The 23,568-nt window shown below is 38.7% G+C and overlaps 1 protein-coding gene across 1 annotated transcript in view; it reads left to right on the top strand.

The window, feature by feature from the left end:
* Nucleotides 1–1,100: 1,100 nt before the first annotated feature.
* UBA6 (ubiquitin like modifier activating enzyme 6) overlaps nucleotides 1,101–23,568 on the top strand; it is a 91,963-nt gene continuing 69,495 nt past the window's right edge. Inside the window, exons 1-2 of the mRNA XM_036266471.1 lie at nucleotides 1,101–1,198; nucleotides 5,138–5,200. Coding sequence (XP_036122364.1) covers nucleotides 1,128–1,198; nucleotides 5,138–5,200 — 134 coding nt within the window. The 5' untranslated portion in view covers nucleotides 1,101–1,127. The remainder of the gene's footprint in view (nucleotides 1,199–5,137; nucleotides 5,201–23,568) is intronic.

The following is a 23,568-nucleotide window of genomic DNA, read 5'->3' as shown; positions in this document are numbered from 1 at the left end:
CTAGTGCTGGAGCAGAACCTTGAAAAAACGGAACATAGACAATATGATTTTAGTGGTTATGTAGAAAAGGTACACAACTGATTTGATAAACCTGAATGATGCCATAGATGAACAGCATGAAGTTTTCAGATAATTGGAAATGTACAATTTTGAAAAGAGAATAGAGAGGCATAAGGGGCAACACAGTTTTTTCTGGATCCTCCGTTCACACAAGAGAGGGAAAAAGTTCTAAGTAAGTAAAAATATCACACATTTCAAAAGATGATGTGATACATATAAAGTCAAAGTATATGTCAATTTAAAAAATCCTACAGATGTTTCAACTATACACTGTTATTCAGAATGAAAGACAAGTCCTAATGTTATTGGGTCCCACTAATTCTTGTTTTCTGAGAAAGGTGAAAGGGGAGTCAATAGAAAGAGAATTAGATGAAAGGTCTTTAGACGTGTGTTCTGGTACTTAACCTGGTAGTGACTAGCTCTGTGACCAACTCTTTGCCCTTGACCAAGCCACTTAAACTGACTTTTAAGTTCCTTTCCTCCTTCACCCATAAAGTGAAGGGGGCAAAGTGATTGAAATAATGCCATTTTATAGCTCTAATAACCACGATTCTATTAAATCTGTGACGGTGCTTGACATGTAGCATACACCCAAAATTAACTGTCAAACGTATAACGTCTTGAAATGGAATTCCAGGCTGAAAACCTGGGGGAGCTACCTATCACTAGTCTTTGGTATATAAAACGAAGGCGTCTCCACTTTTCGCTACAAAACGCAGTGATTTTGATGCGCAGCCCCAATATTTCGCTGGCCACTGGAATCCTCTGTGCTTGGCTGTGGAGCCAGAGCTGACGGGTAACTTGACCGTTTTGATCTCCCCTTCATCTGCCGAACCCCTGTCACAGCAGTGCCACTCACTGCAGCCACCTGCAGCAAAGCCCGCCCCGCGGCCACACCCAAACCGGAAATCAGGACGCCCCTGGGGTTGACGGGAAGGCGCGGCGGGCTGCGCGCTTCCCCAGGCCCGCCCCCTCCGGTGATGTCACCGCCCGCCCCTTGACCCCGGCGGCCCCACCCCCTTTCCTGCCTGCTCGTAGCCTGCGGCCGCGGCGCTCTTCTGGAGGCAATGGAGGGTTCTGAGCCCGTTGTCGCACCTCAGGGGGAAGAGGCGTCCTGTTCTTCCTGGGGGACCGGCAGGTGAGAGGACGAGAGGGGGCGCGAAAAGGCGAGGGGTGGCGGGCAGGACCGAGCGCCAGCTTTCTGCTTCACATCAGTCGAGCAGGGAGCGCTCGGGAGGCCGCGGGGCCGGGGCAGAACCGGCCTTGGGCGGCGAGGGGAGGCGCCGGGTGGGTGTGGTGGCCTGGGCTCCGGCCTCTGGGGCTCCCGCTTCGCTGAGGACGGAGTCCACTTCTCCTCCCTGCCTGCGTTTTCTCAGTTCCGGTTGGGTCCCCGGACGGGAAGGGTGGCGGGAGGAGGGCTCCGGCCGAGAGTCCTGGCCCGGTCCCGTCGTGAGAGCTCCCCAGACCTGTTGCCGAACACCCCTCCTTTCGGGTAAATGAAAGCTGAGTTCCGCTGTGCGCGATCCTCCACTGCGAGCCTCCTTTGAAAACTATTACCGGAGGGAACTTGGTAGTAATGGATCAGTGACAGGACACCCTGAGGACCTCTGGACTACAGGAAAAAAAAAAAAAAAAAAAAAAGAATTTTTTTTCAGGAAAAAAGGCACGAGTTACCCCTTCTTATATCCCAGTTGGTGTTGAGGTTCTTGTCCACTCCTGGAAAATTGGGTGGCGGGGCGGGGGTGTTCGCGTAGTGCCGGTTTCAGTCATCTCATAATGAACAGAGCGGATTGTCGCATCCTGCCCACTACCAGGACACAATATGCCAAAGATAGACGTGGTGGGTATAAACCTGTAGCCTTTTCAAGAGTTTCAGACTGAAGGGGTGCTTCTGGTAGCATGGAATTGCCAACACTGCCAAATACATGTGGGGCATATTATACAATACAAAGAGAAACTCCCCTGCTTGACTGCGTTTTTGATGACCACACCGACCTTACTACAGAAATGATTTTTGAACCATTCCAGGAAGGCAGAAGTTTCTGAAAAGCAAATGCCAGTCATGTTAAATGACAGAGCCGATGAGCTTGTAGCGCTTCACGTTTTAACTTAAGAGCTTTACCCGCTAGACTTTTGCCCTGCATGCAAGGAAGACAGCTAGAGAAGTGTACTAAGGATGAGAAAACTATGTCATACGAAATTTTGTTCATTTTCATATTTTGTTACAATGCCAAAACAGGTTATTATAGTGGATATGTACATTTTTATTAGATAGTTGATCTGTTAAACATAACTATCTTCTGGCTTACTTTCATAATTGCAATCAGGACTCTTCTAATAGTGTCCATTTAATTGGCTAGAAGTTGATATCATTTAATGCTACCAATCAATGTGTGGTATGATCAATGATAACATTTTGATTAACCATATTTACAAATCCTTTGGCTTATATATCAATACCAGGCCTAAAAATTTGGATTCTAAAACTGAACTTCGTGCTATCACATTAGTTTTAGAATCCTGTAATTGATAATTAGAGCTTCCCAGAACCTGAAATGGATTACACTTTTACTAAGATGATATTGATCTTCGCTGTCACTGTGGCTGAGACCCAAATGCCTCAAGCTGGTTCCTTCCCTCTGTCAGGGAACCATCTGTTTCCCCTTGCTTATCCTATTACCATTTTTCTTTATATGCTGTGAAAAAATCGGGATGAGCTATGGTAAATGACACATCACTATTTGTATGTCTTGTCACACTAATATATTTAACTTATTTTTTTCTTTTCTTTTTTAATCATCACCCAAGGATATTTTTCTCTTCATCTTCAGATAGAGTGAGAGGGAGAGAAAGGGAGAGAAAAACATCGATGTGAGAGACACAACGACTTGTTGCCTCCCACACGATCCAGACCAGGGCCAGGGATGAACCACAACTGAGGTACATACCCTTGGCCGGAATCGAACCCCTGACTCATTGGTCCTTGGGCCGATGCTCTCCCACTGAGCCACACTGGTCAGGGCTAACTTTTAAAATTTACTTAACAGCCTGGCTGGTGTGGCTTAGCGGTTGAGCGGCGACCCATGCACCATGAGGTCACCAGTTCCATTCTCTGTCAGGGCACATGCCCAGGTTGTGGGCCCAATCTCCAGTGAGGGGCATGCAGGAGGTAGCCAATCAGTGTTTTCTCTCATCGATGTTTCTCTCTCTCCTTCCTTCCTCTCTCTGAAGCAATAAAGAATAAAAATTTACTTAACAGACATTTTTTGAGTGCTTTCTTTATGCCCACTATGTAAGAGGCAGTAGGCAGTATAGCATGGTGCCCAAGAGCTAGACTGCATAGGTTCAGATTCTGGCTCTGCTATTTACTTCCTCTGAGTTTAGGAAGGGTATTTAAGTCAGCCTCAGTATTTTGTTCCTTTTTCTGTTTGTTCAGTGAAGATGGTAATAGTGACTATTTCATGAAGTTGTAGGCATTAACTGAGTTAGTACATCTAAAGCATTTAAAACAATGTGGGCACAGTGTTAACTCTTATTATTAAATGCCAGCTCTTTTAGGTATTTGGAATACAGTTGTGATTTCTTAATGGATTATACATTCTATAGGGGAAAGCAGATAATAAACAGTTAATGATAAGTGATTTGAGGAAAAGACAACAGGTTCATGAATAAAGAAGTGACCTAAGGAGAAGAGGAGCTGTTTCATTGATAGGGTAATCGGGAATGGTCTGTGTAATATCTGTGAGGCAGTATTTTAATAATTCAGAGATCTGAAGGAAAAACATTCCAAGCAGATGGAATAGCAAGTGTAAAAACTAAAGTGATAGCAAGCTTGGCTTTTTGAGGAACAGCAAGTAGGCCAGCATGGCTGAAGATAGTGAGCAAGGAGAGTTGTGGGAGTTGAGGTTGGAGAGGTAGACCACAAAGGCCCTTTTAAGCATGGTAAAGTATTTGAATTTTATTCTTAGAATCAAAGGGTAGTTCTAAGTTGGGGAGTAATATTAGTTTGAAAGGTATCAGCTATTATATAGAGAATAAACTGAAGGCGGACCATAGTATAAATAGAGAAACTAGTGAGGAGGCCTTTGAAGTAGTTTAGATGAAACATGATGGTGGTTTGGCCTGAGATTATACTGATTAAAATAGTGAGAAGTGATCAGATTTGAGATCTCCTTTGAAGGAAGAGGTAACAGGACACACAAATGGAGAAAATGAGGGAACAAATTAAGAAGATCCCTAGATTTTTTGGCCTGAGCTAGTAAATGATAGGTAGTACCAGAAACTGAATTGGGAAGCACTGGGGAAAAATAGATTAAGTAAGGGGAATTGAATTCTGTTGTGAGCTTGTTATGTTTATGATACCAATTGGACATCACAAGAGAGATATTGTTCTGGCAGATGTGTAACATTTGGAGGTCAGAGGAGAGATCAAACATGGAGAAATAAGTTCAGATATCAGTATATGGTAAATTCCATGGATTGAATGAGATTATCTAGGGAAGGTTTATGGGACACTCCAACAAAATTACTAAAATATAGATCCAACAGAATATATGCATTGATGATAAAACAACATCTGAGAATAAAACAACCATGGGCTATAATTTTGCAGTACACACAGAGTAGGCAACCAGTAAATTTAATTTTGGCCTTTTTTTTTTTTTCCCCTCACCCGAGGACATTCCTTCATCTTTTATTCAGATAGAGTGAGAGGGAGAGAGAAGGGGAGAGAGAGAGAGAGAAACATTGACATGAAAGGGACACATCGAGTGGCTGCCTCCCGCACAACCCAACCAGGGCTGGGGACAAACTGCAACCGAGGTACGTGTCCTTAGCAGAAACCGAACCCGGGTCTCTTTAGACCGCAGGCTGACGCTCAAACCACTGAGCAAACCGGCCAGGGCTGGCCTATTTTTTAAATGCAAATAAAGTGGTAGATAATACATATGTATCTGATCTGTAAAACCTCCTTTAGTAACTGGTGAATCTGATCCCATGTGTAATTGAATTTTACGTTATAGGATGTGAATATTGAAAAACTGTGCTTACTCTTATAAACTGTGTTTTATTTTTTCAGTACAAATACACATTTGCCCATCATGTCAGCAGAATCTGTGGAGATTGATGATGCATTATACAGGTAAGAACCTTATGGAAACTGAAAGTTATTTTCCCCATTCTTTGTTCTCAAATAATGAAGTATTTTATTTGAGGATACCATTAGACCTATGCTGAGTTTTGTAAATATATCTTAAGAGTTACTCTTTAATTAAAATTAAGGCTTCTGTATGTAGTCTGAGCACTAGAATAATACTTAAATCTCAATTGCTGTAGGCGATATGACTAAGAATGAACCTGCTATCCACTACAAAATATACCTCATGGTTTTAGACAGGAATATATATTTATGTTCTTGATAGTGCGGGACTGTCATGAAAACAATCCATCCCACTTTAGTTAGTTATACAGTAGCATCTGGAGAATGTTTACTTCAATGTAATATTATTAATAACATTGAACATTTGCACTACATAAATAGAGAAGTATTGTGTGATTGAAGAGCTGTGGTTTGAATGGAATTTAGTGGAATTTTTTCTTGAAATCAAAATAGTTTTTTCGAAATTAAAAACATGTATGTTGTTACTGCTCCTAAGAAATCTTTTGGTACTTCAAGTTGTTTGTATGTAAGATAGTATAATCTCAGTTTAAAAGTTTTTAGGTTTCCTCTCAAATCATGAAAAATAGATTTTATGTAAATACAATTTGGGAAGATAAGCTTATTATGTATTGTGAATTTCTCTCTCTCTCTCTCTATATATATATATTTATATATACACATACATATTTGTTGTAGTTGTTGTTAATCCTCCATGGAGGATATTTTTTTCCATTGATTTTTAGATAGAGTGGAAGGAAGGGGGGGAGTGGGGAAAGAAAGAGAGAATGAACATTGATTTGAGACACATTGATTGGTTGTTTCCTACACATGCCCCAACTGGGGCTGAGTATCAAACCTGATGCCCACTTATGTGCCCTTGACTGGGAGTTGAACCTGCAATCCTTCGGAGCTAGAGCTGACACTCTAACCATTGAGCCACACTGACCAGGGCACCTCTTTATATATTTATTATGTGGGTTGCAGTGTCATTTTTGAGCACTTTAGGAGGAGCTAATATGTTGATTTTAAATCTGTTTTGTTCTATTCTCTTGGAAACAAGTAATGAAAGACTAACAGTTTTGCTTATGTGAACATTATTTTACCATTTATTCTCCAGATTATCAATATACTTCAGAAGTCACCTTAGGTTTGGACTTTTAATCTATAATTATGATTTCTTAATGTCCTTTTGATCACATTTTTGGGATAATAAATGGCGGCTCTTTGAGCTCTTTGGCTAATTATTATTCATTATTTAGTTAAAATCCCTGTGAAACTTTTATATCCCTCTAACCCAGTAATTGCTGATTAATGAATGTAATCTTCAGTAAACCAGAGATTAATTTTTCACGTACAGTGCTATATAAGTAGGCTGCAGTTTGCTTGACTGAAAGTTATAGAATATAACATTTTAGTTATGATACATAGCAGTTCAAAAATAATCAGGTAATGCTGGGTCATAAGGTAGTTCTATTTTAAATTTTTTAAGGAACACCCAAACTATTTTCCATTGCCTCTGGACCATTTTACATTCTCAACAACAGTACACAGGATTCAGATTTTTCCACATCCTCAACAACACTTACTGTTTTCTGGGGTTTTGTTTTGTCTTTTTGTTTGGTTTGGGTTGGTTTGGTTTGGTTTGGTTTGGTTTTATAATGACCATCGTAACAGGTATGAAGTGATATTGTGGTTTTGTATGTCTCTTGACAATTAGTGATGTTGATCACCTTTTCATAACATAACATTTGTCTGTGATCTTTGAAGAAATGTCTATTCTAGTCCTTGCTCATTTTTTAATGAGGTTATTTTTTTTTTATTATTGAATTTTAGTTCCTTATATATTTTGATATATTTTGGGTAGTAGCCCCTTATCAGAAACATGGTTTGCAAATATTTTCTCCCATTCTGTAGTTTGGGTTTTCACTTCGTTAGTTCTTTTGCTATGCAGAAAGAAGCTTTTTAGTTTGAGGTAGTCCCACTTGTCTATTTTTGCTTTTATTGCCTGTGCTTTTGGTGTCACGTCCAGGAAATCTTTGCCAAAACCAATGTTAAGCTCTTCCTCTGTTTTCTTCTAGGATTTTTATAGTTTCAGGTGTCACACTTAAGTCCTTAATCCATTTTGAATTGATTTTGTGTGTGGTATAAAATAAAGGTCCAGTTACATCTTTTGTATGCATATATTCAGCTTTCCCCACTCCATTTGTTAGCCTCAACGTACTGTGCCATTTCCTCTGAATACACTGGCCATGCTAGACTACTTTCATACCAAACATACTTTATACTTTTACATCTAAATTGTCTATTTCTAGAGCTTCATCTTGTGCCACAAAATTACCTTCTACTTATTAAGACTCACTCAAATGTCTACTCTGATATCTTACCTAAGTTATTTCTAATCCTTTTGGCTCGGTCCTAAAGCACATTATTCTTGTTGCTATTAAAGTGTTCATCACATTGTCTCAATATTTTTTTTTACATGTATGTCAGCTCCTCAGATGAGTTTCTCAAAGTCCAGCGCCATGGCACATTGTCTAATGCTTAAAAGATTCTCATTAGGTGATTATTGAGTGACTTGTGGTCTAGAACCCTAGATAGTTGGCAGCTAAGGGAGTAAACAGGAACCAAACTAGAAGAATCAAACAATATATGACAGAAAAGTCTGAAAAGGGTGCATATAATATTTACATTAAGAGATATGATATTAAGAAAGTTCTTACACATTTCTTCCTGAAGCAAAGCCAGAATCCGGGCAAGGTACAATATGCCTTCTGCTGGAGTCTATGAAGGCTAAAGACAATCTCACATCTGGAACATCTGACAACTAGAAGAACAAAAAAACAGAAAAGTTTCTGTTTTCTCTGGAATTAGGGCATTTTGAGCAAATGAGCATCTTTTTAAAAGACTATATATATATATATATATATATGTTTATTTTTACCTAAAAATTAAAGAGGAAGTGGAATTTTTTGGCTTTTTTTTTTTTTTTTGTAATGGTTAAACTAGTAAAACCTTTAAAAAGTATTTTTGCAGTAGATATCAAGTCCCAACTGGGTCATTTGTTTTATTTAGTTAATTATTTATTTTTAGAGAGATAAAGGGAGAGATAGAAACATCGATGTCAGAAACATCGATCTGGCTGCCTCCTGCATGTCCCCACTGGGGATCAACCCCAAAACCCAGGCATGTGCCCTGACCAGGAATCGAACTGGGACCTCTCAGTCCATGGGACAACAATCAGCCACTGAGCCACACTGACCAGGTACTTTTTGGCATTTTCTTTGTTGATAATTGTAAGGTCAATACTTTGAATATTGATTATTCCTTCCTACCTGCCAAAATTGAAATCTGGTTAATATTTATTAGGTGTACAGGTTATTCCCAAATATGAATCACTGAACCTCAAGTTATCATTATTGGGCTTTCCTACAAAACAAAAACTCTAAAATCTACAAATCTTGAATATTAACTAAGTTTCTAGTATTTGTATATATATTTAGGAAATATTTTTAGAGCAATTTCAATACCTAGTTGAACAGCATATCTTTCTGAATACATTTTACTTTTTCCTTATTACTTCTCAATCTTAAGTCACCTCATAGTTACCGATCAACTAAATCTGAAATTGTTCTCACAATCTAAAGATTTTTTTGTGGGGGGAGGAAGGGCACTTCTAATGGCAATCAGAGGCTTATCTTTGTTACCTGAAAATTGTTAAGTGAGAGCTGGTTCTGTAGATTTCTTTTTTCCCCCCTCTGAGAATGTGTCTGAGCCTGCTGATCTCAAGATTTATCTGAAGAAATTAATGAGTCCCGAATTAGGACTCCAACCTCGGTTTTCTAACTCTGCTTTCAACAAGGAACTCTCCATTGGAAGCAGTTAGGGCTGATTCAGATAGTAATAAAATGGTACTTTGATATCTGTTTTTTTCTATATTCTTTGCATATAGGTTTCTGTGTCATCATCACTGTATAAAGAAGGGGTGAAGCCCTGGCTGGTTTGGCTCAGCGGTTAGAGCATCGGCCTGCGGTCCTGAGAGACCCGGGTTCAGTTCCTGCCAAGAGCGCGTACCTTGGTTGCAGTTTGTCCCCAGTCCTGTTTGGTCGTGCGGGTGGCAGCTACTCTATGTGTCCCTTTCACATCAATGTTTCTCTCTTCCAATCTCTCCCTCCCACTCTATCTGAACAAAAAATAGAAAAATGTCCTCAGGTGAGGATTAAAGAAAAAAAAAATTTTATGAAAAAACTATTAATATAAAATAGTTTTCAGCATAAAGTAGCACTCGACACCATTTAGATCCTTTTTCTTCCTCCTTTTCCCAAGCATAATTACGGACTGTTACACCCAGCTCAGTAATCTAAACTAGATTATTTTTCTAAACAACTCTTAATTCCTTCTCTTTCTTTCCCTCTTCCTGCATTTGGCATCTCTCAATGAACTGTTATAATATTCTCCTATGTGATCTCTTTAGAGCTACTCTTGTCTCTAATCCATCTTTCATACTTTATTCCAAGGAATATTTTTGAAATTTATCTCAGGGCCCATGGCTTCTCAGTTTAAAATCCTAAAATGATTCCCTATCATCTCCATTGGAGAGGCCAAACTATATAATAGGCATTTAAGCCCTCTTTTGAATGAAGCATAACTTTGGTATGAGATCTGAACTTGAATCATCCTAGACCATTTATGAGTGTGATCTGAATTAAGTTACTTAACCTTTTTTTTTTTAATTTGTCTTTATTGTTGAAAGTATTACAGATGTTCCTCCTTTTTTCCCCCATTGACCCCACTCCCATCCCCCTCCTGCCTTCCCCACACTATTGTCTGTATTCATTGAGTATGCATATATGCATACACGTTTTTGGTTTACCTCTTCCTGCCCCTCCCCCTTCTCTGGGCGATTCATCAGTCTAACAACCAATTTGTATTTTTCTTTTTTTAAATGGACCATTTAATGTTTAGACATATATACATATATCGTTATAACAATACATTTATTTTTTTATTTTTTTATTTATTCATTTTATGTTACAGATGTTTCTCCTTTTTCCCCCATTGACACCTTCCTCCCGATCCACCTCTCCCCAGCCCCATCCCCAGCATTGTTGTCTATGTCTATTGGTTACACATACATGCATATAAGTTCTGTGGTTTATCTCTTCTCTCCCCCCACCTGTAGCCCCTCTTCTGAGGTTTGTCAGTCTGTACCCTGCTTCTTTGTCTCTGGGTATATTTTGTTCATCAGTTTGTTTTGTTCAGTATATTCCACAAATAAGTGAGATAATGTGATATTTGTCTTTCTCTGATTGGCTTGTTTCGCTTAGGATAATATTCTCCAGAACCCTTCATGTTGTCTCAGCGGATAGGAGATCTTTCTTACAGCTGCGTAGTATTCCATTGTGTTTATGTACTACAGCTTTCTTATCCACTTATCTCTTGATGCACACTTGGGCTATTTCCAGATCTTAGCAATTGTAAATAGTGCTGCTATAATGAACATAGGGGTATTTATATTCTTTCTGATTAGTGTTTCAGGCTTCTTAGGGTATATTCCTAGAAGAAGTAGGATCACTGGGTCAAATGGCAGTTCAATTTTTAACTTTTTGAGGTAACACCATAGTGTTTTCCATAGTGGCTGCACCAGTCTGCATTCCCACCAGCAGTGTACCAGTCCCCTTTTTTCCATACCCTGGCCAGCATTGTTTGATGATTTATTGATGGCAGCCATTCTGACAGGTGGGAGGTAATACTTCATTGTTGTTTTAATTTGCATCTCTCTAATGATTAGTGACATTGAGCACTTTTTCATGTGTCTCTTGGTCATCTGTATGTCCTGTTTGAAGAGGTGTCTATTTAGTTCCTCTGCCCATTTTTTAATTGGGTTCTTTGTCTTCCTTTTGTTGAGTTGTATGAGTACTCTATATATTTTGGAAATTAACTCCTTATCTGATATATCATTGGCAATTATGCTTTCTCATATACTGGGTTCCCTTTCCAATTTGATGCTTGTTTCTTTTGCTGTGCAGAATTTTTAGTTTAATATATCCCATGTGTTCATTTTTTCCTTTGTTTCTCTTGCCTTATGCATTGTATCAGCGAAAATTCTGCTGCATATGATGTCTAAAATTGTGTTGCCTACATTTTCTTCTAGGATTTTTATGGATTCACAAGTCACATTTAAGTGTTTTATCCATTTCGAGTTTATTCTTGTGTATGGTATAAGTTGGTGGTCTAGCTTCATTTTTTTTGCATGTAGCTGTCCAATTTTCCCAACACCATTTATTGAAGAGGCTGTCTTGACTCCACTGTATGCTTTTGCCACCTTTGTCAAATTTTTTTTTTTTTTTTTTTTTTTATCCTCACCCGAGGACATTTTTCCATTTTTTTTTGCACAGATAGAGTGGGAGGGAGAGAGAGGAAGAGAGAGAGAGAGAAACATCGACGTGAAAGGGACACATCGAGTGGCTGCCACCCGCACGACCCAACCAGGGCCGGGGACAAACTGCAACCAAGGTACATGCCCTTAGCGGGAACCGAACCCGGGTCTCTACAGACCGCAGGCCGGTGCTCTAACCGCTGAGCCAAACCAGCCAGGGCCCTTTGTCAAATATTAATTGAGCATATTGTAACAACCAATTTGTACTTCTTAATCCCTTTACCTTTTGCCCTTCCCCCCAATCTCTCTCCCATCTGGCAAGCAACAAAAAAGTTTCTGTATCTGTGAGTCTGTGTTCTGCTTATTCCTTTTGTTTGTAGATTCAATTGTTGATAGATATGTATTTATTGCCATTTTATTATTTATATTTTTTATCTTCTTCACGAAGACCCTTCAGCATTTCATGTAATACTGGTTTGTCAGTGATGGACTCCTTCAGCTTTTTCTAGTCTGGGAAGCTCTTTATATGTCCATCAATTCTAAATGATAGCTTTACAGGATAGAGTAATCTTGGTTGTAGGTCCTTGCTTCCTTGCTTTTCATCACTTTAAATATTTATCTTTTATCCTCACCCGAAGACATTTTTCCATTTTTTTGTTCAGATAGAGTGGGAGAGAGAGAGAGGAAGGTAGAGGGGAGAGAGAGAGAGAGAGAGAGAAACATCAACGTGAAAGGGACACATCGAGTGGCTGCCACCCACATGACCCAACCAGGGCCGGGGACAAACTGCAACCAAGGTACATGCCCTTAGCGGGAACCGAATCCAGGTCTCTCAGGACCGCAGGCCGACGCTCTAACCACTGAGCCAAACTGGCCAAGGCTAAATATTTCTTGCCACTCCCTTCTGGCCTGCAAAGTTTCTTTTGACAGTCTTATGGGAGCTCCCTTGTAGGTAACTAACAGTTTTTCTCTTGCTGCTTTAAAGATTCTATGTCTTTAATGTCTTTAATCTTTTGCATTTTGATTATGATGTGTCTTGGTGTGGGCCTCTTGGGGTTCATCTTGTTTGGGACTGTCTGTGCTTCCTGGACTTGCATGTCTGTTTCTTCATCAAGTTAGGGAAGTTTTCTGCCATTATTGTTTCAAATAGGTTTTCGATTTCTTGTTCTCTTTCCTCCTTCTGGCACCCCCAAGATGTGAATGTTGGCACGCTTGAAGTTGTTCCAGAGGCTCTTTACACTGTCCTCATTTTTTTGGATTCTTTTTTCTTTTTGCTGTTCTGATTGGCTATTTTTTACTTTCTTAAATTACAAATCGATGGTTTGCTTCTTGGCTTTACCTACTCTACTATTGAATCTGTGTAAAGTATTCTTTTTTTTTTATTATTCTCACCTGAGGACACTTTTCCTCACGTGGGAGATAGAGTGGGAGGGAGAGAGAGAGAGAAACACCTACATGAAAGGGACACATCGAATGGCTGCCACCCGCACAACCAACCAGGGCCGGGGACAAACTGCAACAGAGGTACGCGCCCTTAGCGGGAACCGAACCCGGGTCTCTCTGGACCGCAGGCCGATGCTCTAACTGCTGAGCCAAACTGGCGAGGGCTGTAAATTATTCTTTATTTCAGTTAGTGCCTCCTTCGTTTCTGACTGGTCCTTTTTTATGCTCTTGAGGCCCTCACTAAGTTTGCTGAGGTTCTTACTAAGTTCATTGAGCATCCTTATAAGCAGTATTTTGAACTCATCATCTGTTAGGTTGCTTATCTCCATTTCGCTTAGTTCTTTTCTTGGGGTTTTGTTTTGTTCTTCATTTGGGACCTGTTTCTTTGTCTCCTCAGTTTGGCTTCCTCTCTGTGTTTGTTTCTGTGTATTACTTAATGAGAGGTATGGGGCTAGCTGAGACCAGATGCTGCTTGTTTGAAAGAATTTAGGAAAACCTGGAGCAGGATCCAAGACAGGCCAATTCTGTGGTTAAGCAACTGACAACAGCTTGGGTGGGCCTGAAAGTTGGGTGGGGCGAGGCCTCGGAATCACCAGGGTGGGCTACCAATATGAGCCAGGTTGCTGGAGTCCCAGATATGGCAGCTGTCTGCTGCCCCAGGGAAGGTCTCACCAAAGGAACAAAGGCCTCTGACAGCACGTCTGTCCTAGAGAAAGCCCTTTCTCCAGCCCTCTCTACAATGCCAAACAGCTCAGTTCTTCCCTGTGTGTCTCTGGTGCCCTTCAAACTGCCTCCCCACCAAGCTTAGAGGGAGAGAGTCCGATAAGTCCATGCGCGGGCCCTTTAAGAGGAGCTGCCTGGGGCTCCAGCCAGCCTCTGAGAGCCTCAGGTTCCCACTGGTTTTTCCAGCCAGAAGTTATGGGGACTTCTCTTCCTACCACTGGAACCCTGAGCGGGGCGCCTGGTGTGGGACAGTCCTCAGAGAGGACCTTCCCAGCCGAGGTATCCTCCTAATTCTTATCCACCACATGTGGGTGTGGGACCAGCCCCTCAGCCTTCGCCCCTCCTACCAGTCTCTATGTGGCTGCTTCTTTAATTCCGTAGTTGTAGGACTTCCATTCAGCTTGATTTCAGGCAGTTTTGAATGATGGTTGTTCAGTAGCTTAGTTGTAACTTTGATGTGGTTGTGGGAGAACGCGATACCATTTACCTACGCCGCTATCTTGACCAGAAGTCAAGGACATTTTTATATTTATCTTCAGATAGAGAGGATCTGGGAGAGAGGGAGAGAGAGAGAAACATCGATGTGAGAGAGACACATCAACTAGTTGCCTCCTGTACAACCCTGACCAGGGCCAGGACTGAACCACAACCGAGGTACGTGCCCTTCACCGGAATCAAACCTGCGACTCTGGTCTGCAAGCCAACGCTCTAACCACTGAACCATACCGGCCAGGGCTGTATAAATCTTTTGCTTCTCTTTTTGTTAGGTTGTCTTTTTGAGTTCTTTATGCATGCTATATATGTTCTTTGTTATATATGGTAACAAATACATTCTTCTAGTTTGTGTTTTTATTTTCATAACAATGCCTTTTGCAGAGCAAATTCCTTGATTCTGATAAACTATGTCTTATATATTATTCATGCTATTTTATTTTTTTAAACATTTGTAAAAGTTAAGGACACTAAATTTTTCTCTGAGTATCTTCTTTTTTTTTTTTTTAATCCTCATCCGAGGACATTTTTCCATTTTTTGTACAGACAGAGTGGGAGGGAGAGAGAGAAAGAGAGGGAGAGGGAAACATCGATGTGAAAGGGACACATCGAGTGGCTGCCATCCGCACGACCAACCAGGGCCGGGGACAAACTGCAACCGAGGTACATGCCCTTAGCGGGAACCGAACCCGGGTCTCTCCAGACCACAGGCGGACGCTCTAACCGCTGAGCCAAACCGGCCAGGGCTCTGAGTATCTTCTTAAAGTTTTATTTATTAACTCTAAAATTTGGGTCTATGATCCATTTCAAGTTAATTTTTGTATGTGGTATGAGGTGAGAGCCAAGGTTTATTTTTTTCTCATCTAGCTCTCCAATGTTTCAGCAACATTTATTGAAGATTATCTATCCCCACTGAATTCCCTGGGCATGTTTGACAGAATTCAGAAGACTAATTATCTGTGGCTTTATTTCTGGAATTTTAGTGATCTATATGTCTCTCTTTATGCTAATACCACACTGTAGCTTTATCATAAATCTTGGAATTTGGGAGTGTAATTCCTTCAACTTTGTTCTTTTATAAAGTTGGTTTGACTTGCCCTGGCCAGTTTGGCTCAGTGGTAGAACATCGGCCTACAGACCGATGAGTAGTGGGTTCATTTGTGGCCAAAGGCACGTACCTGGTTGTGGTTCATCCCCAGCCCTGGTTAGGGTCATGCCGGAAGCAACGAGTCGATGTGTCCCTCTCATGTCGATGTTTCTCTCTCCCTTTCTCTTCCTCTCTTCCCCTCCCACTCTGTCTGAAGATAAACAGAAAGATATCCACAGGTGAGGATTAAAAAATAAAATTAAAAACAAAGTGGTTTGACTCTTCTCAGTCCTTTGAAATTTCATACACATTTTAGAATCAGCTTACCAATTCTTTAGGGAAAAAATGACCTTTTAACTTTTAACTTGAATTTTAAGATCTATTAACATGGTATGTCTGTCAGTTTCTTAATTCTCTCCTAGATCTTGCGCAACTGTTATCTGCTTTATCCCTAAGAAATTTGTATTTTCATACTATTGTAAATGATACTTTTTAAATTTCAGTTTCCAATTACTTATTACTCTTAAATTGGAGCACAATTGATTTTTGCTTATTGAATGACTTTTTATCATGCAACCTTGCTAAACTCACTTCTTAGTTCTAGTATAATTTTTTGTAAATTCCATAGGTTTTCTACACAGTCATGTTGTTTGAAAAGAAGTTTTACTTTCTCTTTTCTAATCTAGATGCCTTTAGTTTCTTAGTCTTGCTTTACTACAGTGGCTAGAACCTCCAGTACAATAGCGAATGGAAGTGGTAAAGGTGGACAACCTCACTTTCTTCCTGATCTTTGATGGAAAACATTCATTCTTCCTTGGTGGAGTATGATGTTATCTGTAGGCTTTTCATAGATATCCTTTATTAGGTTGAGGAGGTACCCTTCTGTTATTAGTTTGCTTAAAAGTTTTGTTGTTTTTTAATCAAAATGGATATCAGGTTTGTTGAACACGTTTTCTGCATTTATTGAGATGATCATATGGTTGTTTAGTCTTTAATGTAGTGAACTACAATGATGGCTTTTACAGTTTTATACCACCTTTGCATTTTGGTTCTAGGATAAAACTCATTTGGTCATGATGTGTTTATATATTCTGTTAAGAATTTTTCAGTCTATGTGAGGCATAGTGGTATGGAGTATTTTTTTATTAGTTTTGTCTGGTTTTGGCATTGGGGTAATGCTGCCCTCATAGAATGAGCTGAGAAGTATTTCTACTTCAAATTTCTAGAAAGTTTGTGAAGACTTGGTAATATTTCTTTACATTTTTGGTACAATTCACAATGAAGCTATTCATTTTTGGCAATTTTTTGTTGGAAAGTTTTTAACTACACATTTAACATCGAATAGATATAGTGAAATTCAAATAATATATTTCTTCTTGAGTGAGCTCTGATAATTTGTATATTTCAAGGAATATTTTTATTTATCTTATTGTTTGAATTTAGTTGTTTGTAATATATCTTGAATATGCTGTTTAATACCAGTAGGATATGAAATGATGTTTTCTCACTTATTTCTGATATTGGTAATTTTCTGTCTACTCTTTTTTTTCTGGTAATTCTGGCTAGAGGTTTATCAAATTTATTGTTGTCTCAAAGAACCAGCTTTTAGTTTGTTGACCAAAATGTCATTATGTGGCACATAACTGTATACTTATATTTCTCCTTTGCCAGGATGTGAGTTATGTTGTGTTACTTCTACATATGTTACAAACTCACAGTATATTGTTATTTGGGGCTTAAATAATAACTTATCTTTAAAATAATATGTTAAAATAAGGAAAAAAGTCTGTATTTATCTGTGTTTTTTTCATTTCTGGTATTCTCTGTTTCTTTGTGTAAATTAAGATTTCCATCTCAGCCCTGGCCGGTTTGGCTCAGCGGTTAGAGCATCGGCCTGCGGTCCGGAGAGACCCGGGTTCAGTTCCCGCTAAGGGCACGTACCTCGGTTACAGTTTGTCCCTGGCCCTGGTTGGTTGTGCGGGTGGCGACCACTCGATGTGTCCCTTTCACATCGATGTTTCTCTCTCTCTTTTCCTCTCTCTCCCTCCCACTCTACCTGAACAAAAAATGGAAAAATGTCCTTGGGTGAGGATGATAAAAAAAAAAGTTTTCCATCTCCTATCATTTTCCTTTTGCCTGAGGATTTACTTTAACGTTTCTTATATTGAAAGTCTGCCAGCAGTGAATTCTTTCAGCTTTTGTATGTCTAAAGTTATTATATTCTTTTTTGAAGTTGAATATAGAATTTTAGGTCTACAGTTTTTTCTTTCAGTACTTTAAAAATGTTGTGTCTCTAATTACTTTTAATATTTTCTCTTCATTCCTAATTTTAAACAATTATGATATATCTCATATATTTTTCATATATTTTTGTTCTTTCTCTGCATTGTTGTCTGTAAATTTATTGTATTTTTGGGAAAATTTAACCATTAGTTCTTCAAATATATTGTTCTCTCCCCGTCTTTCCAGTCTCTTTCAGGGATTCCAATTTCACGTATATTTGACTAAGCGAAGTCTCATGTATGCTCTGCTTTTTTTTTCCATCTGTTTTAGTTTAGAAAGTTTCTATTTCTATCTATTCAAATTTGTGCAGTGTTTAATCTATTTTTAATTTTATCCAGTATATTTTTCATCTTAGATTTTGTAATTTTCATCTCTAGTTGTTTTGCTGCTAATACTTTCCTCTGCATTATTGAGCAAATGGATCATAAACATAGTTTTTTTATTTTTGGCTAAAAATTCTATCATCTATGTCACTTCTAGATCTGTTCTATTGTTAATTTTCTATTGAATTTGAGTTGTGTTTTTGCATACCTGGTAATTTTTTCTTTTTTATCCTCACCCGTAGACATTTTTTCATTTTTTGTTCAGATAGAGTGGGAGGGAGAGAGAGGAACAGAGAGAGAGAGAGAAACATCGATGTGAAAGGAATCCATCAAGTGGCTGCCACCCGCACAACCAACCAGGGCCGGGGACAAACTGCAACCGTGGTACGCGCCCTTAGCGGGAACCGAACCTGGGTCTCTCTGGACCGCAGGCCGACGCTCTAACCGCTGAACCAAACCGGCCAGGGCAATTTTTTTTTTTTTAATTAATTAATTTTTTTTATACCCCATTGACACCCTCCTACCCATCCTCCCGCCCCGTCCCCGGCTTTGTTGTCCATGTCCATTGGTTATGCGTACATGCATATAAGTTCTGTGGTTTGTCTCTTCCCTCCCCTCTCATTCCCCTCTTCTAAGGGTTGTCAGTCTGTACCCTACTTCCATGTTTCTGGGTCTACCCTATTCCTCAGACTGTATGTTCATTATATTACACAAATAAGTGAGATCATGTGGTTTTTGTCTTTTTCTGCTTGGCATGTATCACTTAGGATAATACTTTCCAGGTCCCTCCATGTTGTCTCAAAGGATAAGAGATCTTTCTTTCTTGCAGCTGCATAGTACTCCATTATTTATATGTACCACAGCTTTTTTATCCATTTGTCTACTGATGAACACTTGGATGTTTCCAGATCTTAGCTATTGTAAATAGTGCTGTTTTAAAAATGGAGGTACATATATTCTTTCTGATTGATATTTCAGGCTTCTTAGGGTATATTCCTAGAAGTGGGATCACTGGGTCAAATGCAAGTTCAATTTTTAATTTTTTGAGGTAACACCATACTGTTTGCCACAGTGGCTGCACCAGTTTGCATTTCCACCAGCAGTGTACTAGAGTCCCCTTTTCTCCACACCCTCTCCAACACTTGTTGTTTGATGATTTGTTGATGGCAGCCATTCTGACAGGTGTGAGGTGATACCTCATTGTTGTTTTAATTTACATCTCTCTCATGATTAGTGATGTTGAGCATGTCTTCATATGTCTCTTGGCCATTTGTATGTCCTGTTTGGAGAGGTGTTTATTCAGCTCTTCTGCCCATTTTTTAATTGGGTTCTTTGTCTTTCTTTTGTTGAGTTGTATGAACACTCTATATATATGGGAAATTAACTCCTTATTTGATGTATCATTGGCAGTGATGTTCTCCCATACAGTGGGTTGCCTTTCCATTTTGATGGTTGTTTCTTTCGCTGTGCAGAAGTTTTTTAGTTTGATGTAGTCCCATGTGTTCATTTTTTCTTTTGTTTCGGTTGCCTTAGGTGATATATCATTGAAAGTTCTGCAGCATATGATGTCCGAAATTTTGTTGCCTACATTTTCTTCTAGAATTTTAATAGATTCACGGGTCACGTTTAAGTCTTTTATCCATTTTGAGTTTATTTTCGTGTATGGTGTAAGTTGATGGTCTAGTTTCATTTTTTTGTATGTAGCTGTCCAATTTTCCCAACACCATTTATTAAAGAGGCTATCTTTACTCCATTGTATGCTCTTGCCTCCTTTGTCAAATATTAATTGAGCATAATGTCTTGGATCCATTTCTGGGTTCTCTGTTCTGTTCTACTGGTCTATATGCCTGTTCTTGTGCCAGTACCAGGCTGTTTTGATTACAGTCTCTTTGTAGTATAACCTGAAATCTGGTATTGTGATCCCACCTACTTTGTTCTTCTTTTTCAAGTTTGCTGTGGCTATTCGGGGTCTTTTTTGGTTCCATATGAACTTTTGAAGTATTTGTTCTAGTTCTATGAAATATGTTGTTGGTATTTTGATGGGGATTGCATTGAATCTGTAGATTGCTTTGGGTAATGTGGACATTTTAAAGATGTTAATTCTTCCAACCATGAACAAGGTATGTGCTTGCACTTTTTATATCTTCCTCTATTTTTTTTTTAAATGTCCTGTAGTTTTCTGCAAATTAGTCCTTTACTTTTTTGGTTAAGTTTATGCCTAGGTATCTTAATTTTTTTTGCTGTGATGGTAAATGGGATTGTTTTTTTAGTTTCTCTTTCTGTGAGTTCATCATTGGTGTATAAGAATACCGTCGATTTCTTGATGTTAATTTTGTATCCTGATACTTTGCCAAATTTATTTATTAAATCTAGTAGATTTTTGATAGAGTCTTTTGGGTTTTCTACGTATAATATCATGTCATCTGCAAATAATGACAGTTTCACTTCCTCCTTTCCTATTTGGATTTCTTATATTTTTTCTTCCTGTCTGATAGCTGTGGCTAAGACTTCCAATACTATGTTAAATAAGAGTGGCGAAAGTGGGCATCTCTGTCTTGTTCTTGTTCTTAGGGAAATGCTTTTAGTTTCTGCCCATTGAATATGATGTTGGCTGTAGGTCTTCATATATGGCCTTTATTATGTCGAGATATGATCCCTCTATTCCCACATTGCTGAGTGTTTTTATCAGAAATGGATGCTGGATTTTGTCGAATGCTTTTCAGCATCAATTGATATGATCATGTGGTTTTTATTCATCTTGTTTATGTGGTATATCACATTTATTGATTTGCGAATATTGTACCAGCCTTGCATCCCTGGGATGAATCCCACTTGGTCATGGTGAATAATTGTTTTGATGTATAGCTGGGTTCGATTTGCTAGTATTTTGTTCAGGACTTTGGCGTCTATGTTCATCAGGGATATTGGCTTGTAGTTTTCTTTCTTTGTAGTGTCTTTTTCTGGTTTTGTAATTAGAATTAGATTATGTTGGCCTCATAAAACGAGTTTGGAAGTCTTCCTTCTTCTTTAATTTTTTGAAATAGTTTGAGGAGAATGGGTGTTCAGTAAAACTCCCCCGTGAAGCCGTCCGTGCCTCCCTGGGCTTTTGTTTGCTGGGAGAATCTTGATTACCTCTTCAGTTTCCTTAGTTGTTATTGGTCTGTTCGAGTTTTCTATCTCTTCCTGGTCCAGTTTTGGGAGACTGTGTGTTTCTAGAAATTTGTCCATTTTGCATAGATTGTCGAGTTTGTTGCATTTAATTGTTCATTGTATTTGTTAACGATTCTTTGTATTTCTGTGGTGTCAGTTGTTACTTCTCCTCTTTCATTTCTGATTTTGTGTATTTGGGTTCTTTCTCTTTGTTTCTTGGTGAGTCTCGCAAAGGGTCCATCAATCTTGTCTATCTTTTCGAAAAACCAGCTCTTTGTTTCATTGATTTTTTTGAATTGTTTTTTTGGTTTTTTTTTTTGGTCTCTGTGTTATTTATTTCTGCTGTGATCTTTACTATTTCCTTCACCTTGCTCTGGGATTTTCTTTTTGTTTGATTTCTAGTTCTTTAAGTTGTAAGATTAGACAGTCAATTCGAAATTTTTCTTGTTTCTTGAGATAGGCCTGTAGTGCTATGAACTTCCCTCTCAGAACTGCTTTTGCTGCATCCCATAGATTTTGTGTTGTTGTGTGTTCATTTTCATTGGTTTCCAGGAAGTTTTTAATTTCTTCCTTGATCTTGATCTCCTTAGTAATCCATTCATTGTTTAATAACATGCTATTTTGCCTCAATGTGTTCAAATGTCTTTGCATGTTTTTGTTGCAGTTGATTTCTAGTTTCATGCCATTGTGATCTGAGAAGACAGTTGATATGATTTCAATCTTCATGAACGTGTAGAGATTTAGTGTGTCCTATAATGTAATCTGTCTTTGAGAATGTCCCATGTGCACTTAAGAAGAATGTGAATTCTGTAGTTTTGGGGTGTAATTCTCTGTAGATATCTATTAAGTCCATGTGGTCTAGTGCTTCATTTAGAGTCTGTTTTCTTGCTAATTTTTTGTCTAGAGGATCCATCCAGTGGTGTCAGCGGGGTGTTGACGTCCCCTGCTATGATTGTGTTGCTGTTGATTTCTCCTTTGAAGTCCTCCAGAAGATTTTTAATATATTTTGGTGCTCCTATGTTGGGTGCATATATGTTTATCAAGGTTGTATCTTCCTGTTGGACAGATCCTTTACATACCTGGTAATTTTTAACGTATGCCAGACATTGTGAATTTTACTTTTTTGGGCACTGAATAATTTTGAATTTTTTAAAATATTCTTAAGCTTTGTTCAGGGACTCAGTTACGTTACTTGAAAACAGTTTTATTTTTTCCAGATTACTTTTAAGCTTTGTTAGGTGAAGCCAGCAGAGACTTAACTCTGGGACTAATTTTGCCTTATTACTGAGTGGTATTATTGTTCTCATGCTTCTTTCCCTAGTTTGAGATTTTTTCCTGAGATGCATGTGCTGATCTTACTTAGCTGTAGGAGGACTCAAGGAGAACCTTCTACAGATCTCTGGTACTGTCTGTGTTCACATCTCTGCTTGCAAATTCTAGCACCCTTGAATTAACAGCCCTGTCTTTTCAAGTCAGGGTGACCAGCAGGCTCTCTTTGGGTTTCTCTTCCTGCACTTGAAGCCTGGAAACTCTCCAAGCCGTAGCTAAGGCAGTCATAAAGCTTACTTTATTTGTTTTACTTCTTTGAGATTACTTCCTGAGTTAGCCTACTGTCTAGTGTCTGAAATCTATTGTTTCATTTCTATTTACCAGTTTTCATTTACGGCAGGAAGAGGATATACCTGGTCCCTGTTAATTCACCATAGCCAGAAATGGAAGTCATATATATATATATATATATATATATATATATATATATATATATATATATATATATATATATATAACATAGCTCTTATATGCCATTCTTTTTTATGTTTTTCTGGCTTTTCCTTTTTGATTAATTTTTTAACTCCTATTCAGTGTTTAGAATTTAAGTTGGATGAACCTCATGTGAAGGTTTTTATGATCTCCACTGATAGAGATAACTATTTCCTCTTCTGTATTTCAGATTCCCTTAGTTTTTGGTACTTCTTTATATAGTACTTAATAATGAATTATTTATCTCTCGCTCCCAGTAACATGTCACAGGCATTCTGCTAAGTATTTTATATATTTTATCTTTTTTAATTTAAACCTCATAATACCCATATGAGGTTGTTCCTTATATAATTCCCACAGAGTTTCAGTGTCTGGCTTGAAATAGATATTTTAATAAAAGTTATGAATGCATGACGAAGATAATTGAAGTACATCCAGAAGAAAGTGATTAGAGTATTGAGGGGGACTCAAAATGATGTCATTTTGGAATTGTTTATGGATCTAGAGATGTTTAGCCTGGAGAAAGAAGACTCTGGAATCTGAATACCATCTTCAAATGTTTGGCGGGCTGAAACTTCAAAGGAGGGACTAGATGAGTTCCCTATGGCCCCAAGGAGGTAAAATTAGGACTATAGGTGAAAACTATACGGTGATGTTGTATCTTCATAAAGGAGAGAATCTTTAATAAATAGGGCTCTCTAAAAGTAGAGTA

The sequence above is a fragment of the Molossus molossus genome, unplaced genomic scaffold, assembly GCF_014108415.1.
Source record: "Molossus molossus isolate mMolMol1 unplaced genomic scaffold, mMolMol1.p scaffold_m16_p_1, whole genome shotgun sequence".
In the NCBI taxonomy this organism is placed as follows: domain Eukaryota; kingdom Metazoa; phylum Chordata; class Mammalia; order Chiroptera; family Molossidae; genus Molossus; species Molossus molossus.
The sequence above is the reverse complement of the archived record's forward strand: the minus strand, read 5'-3'. Positions and strand labels throughout refer to the sequence as shown.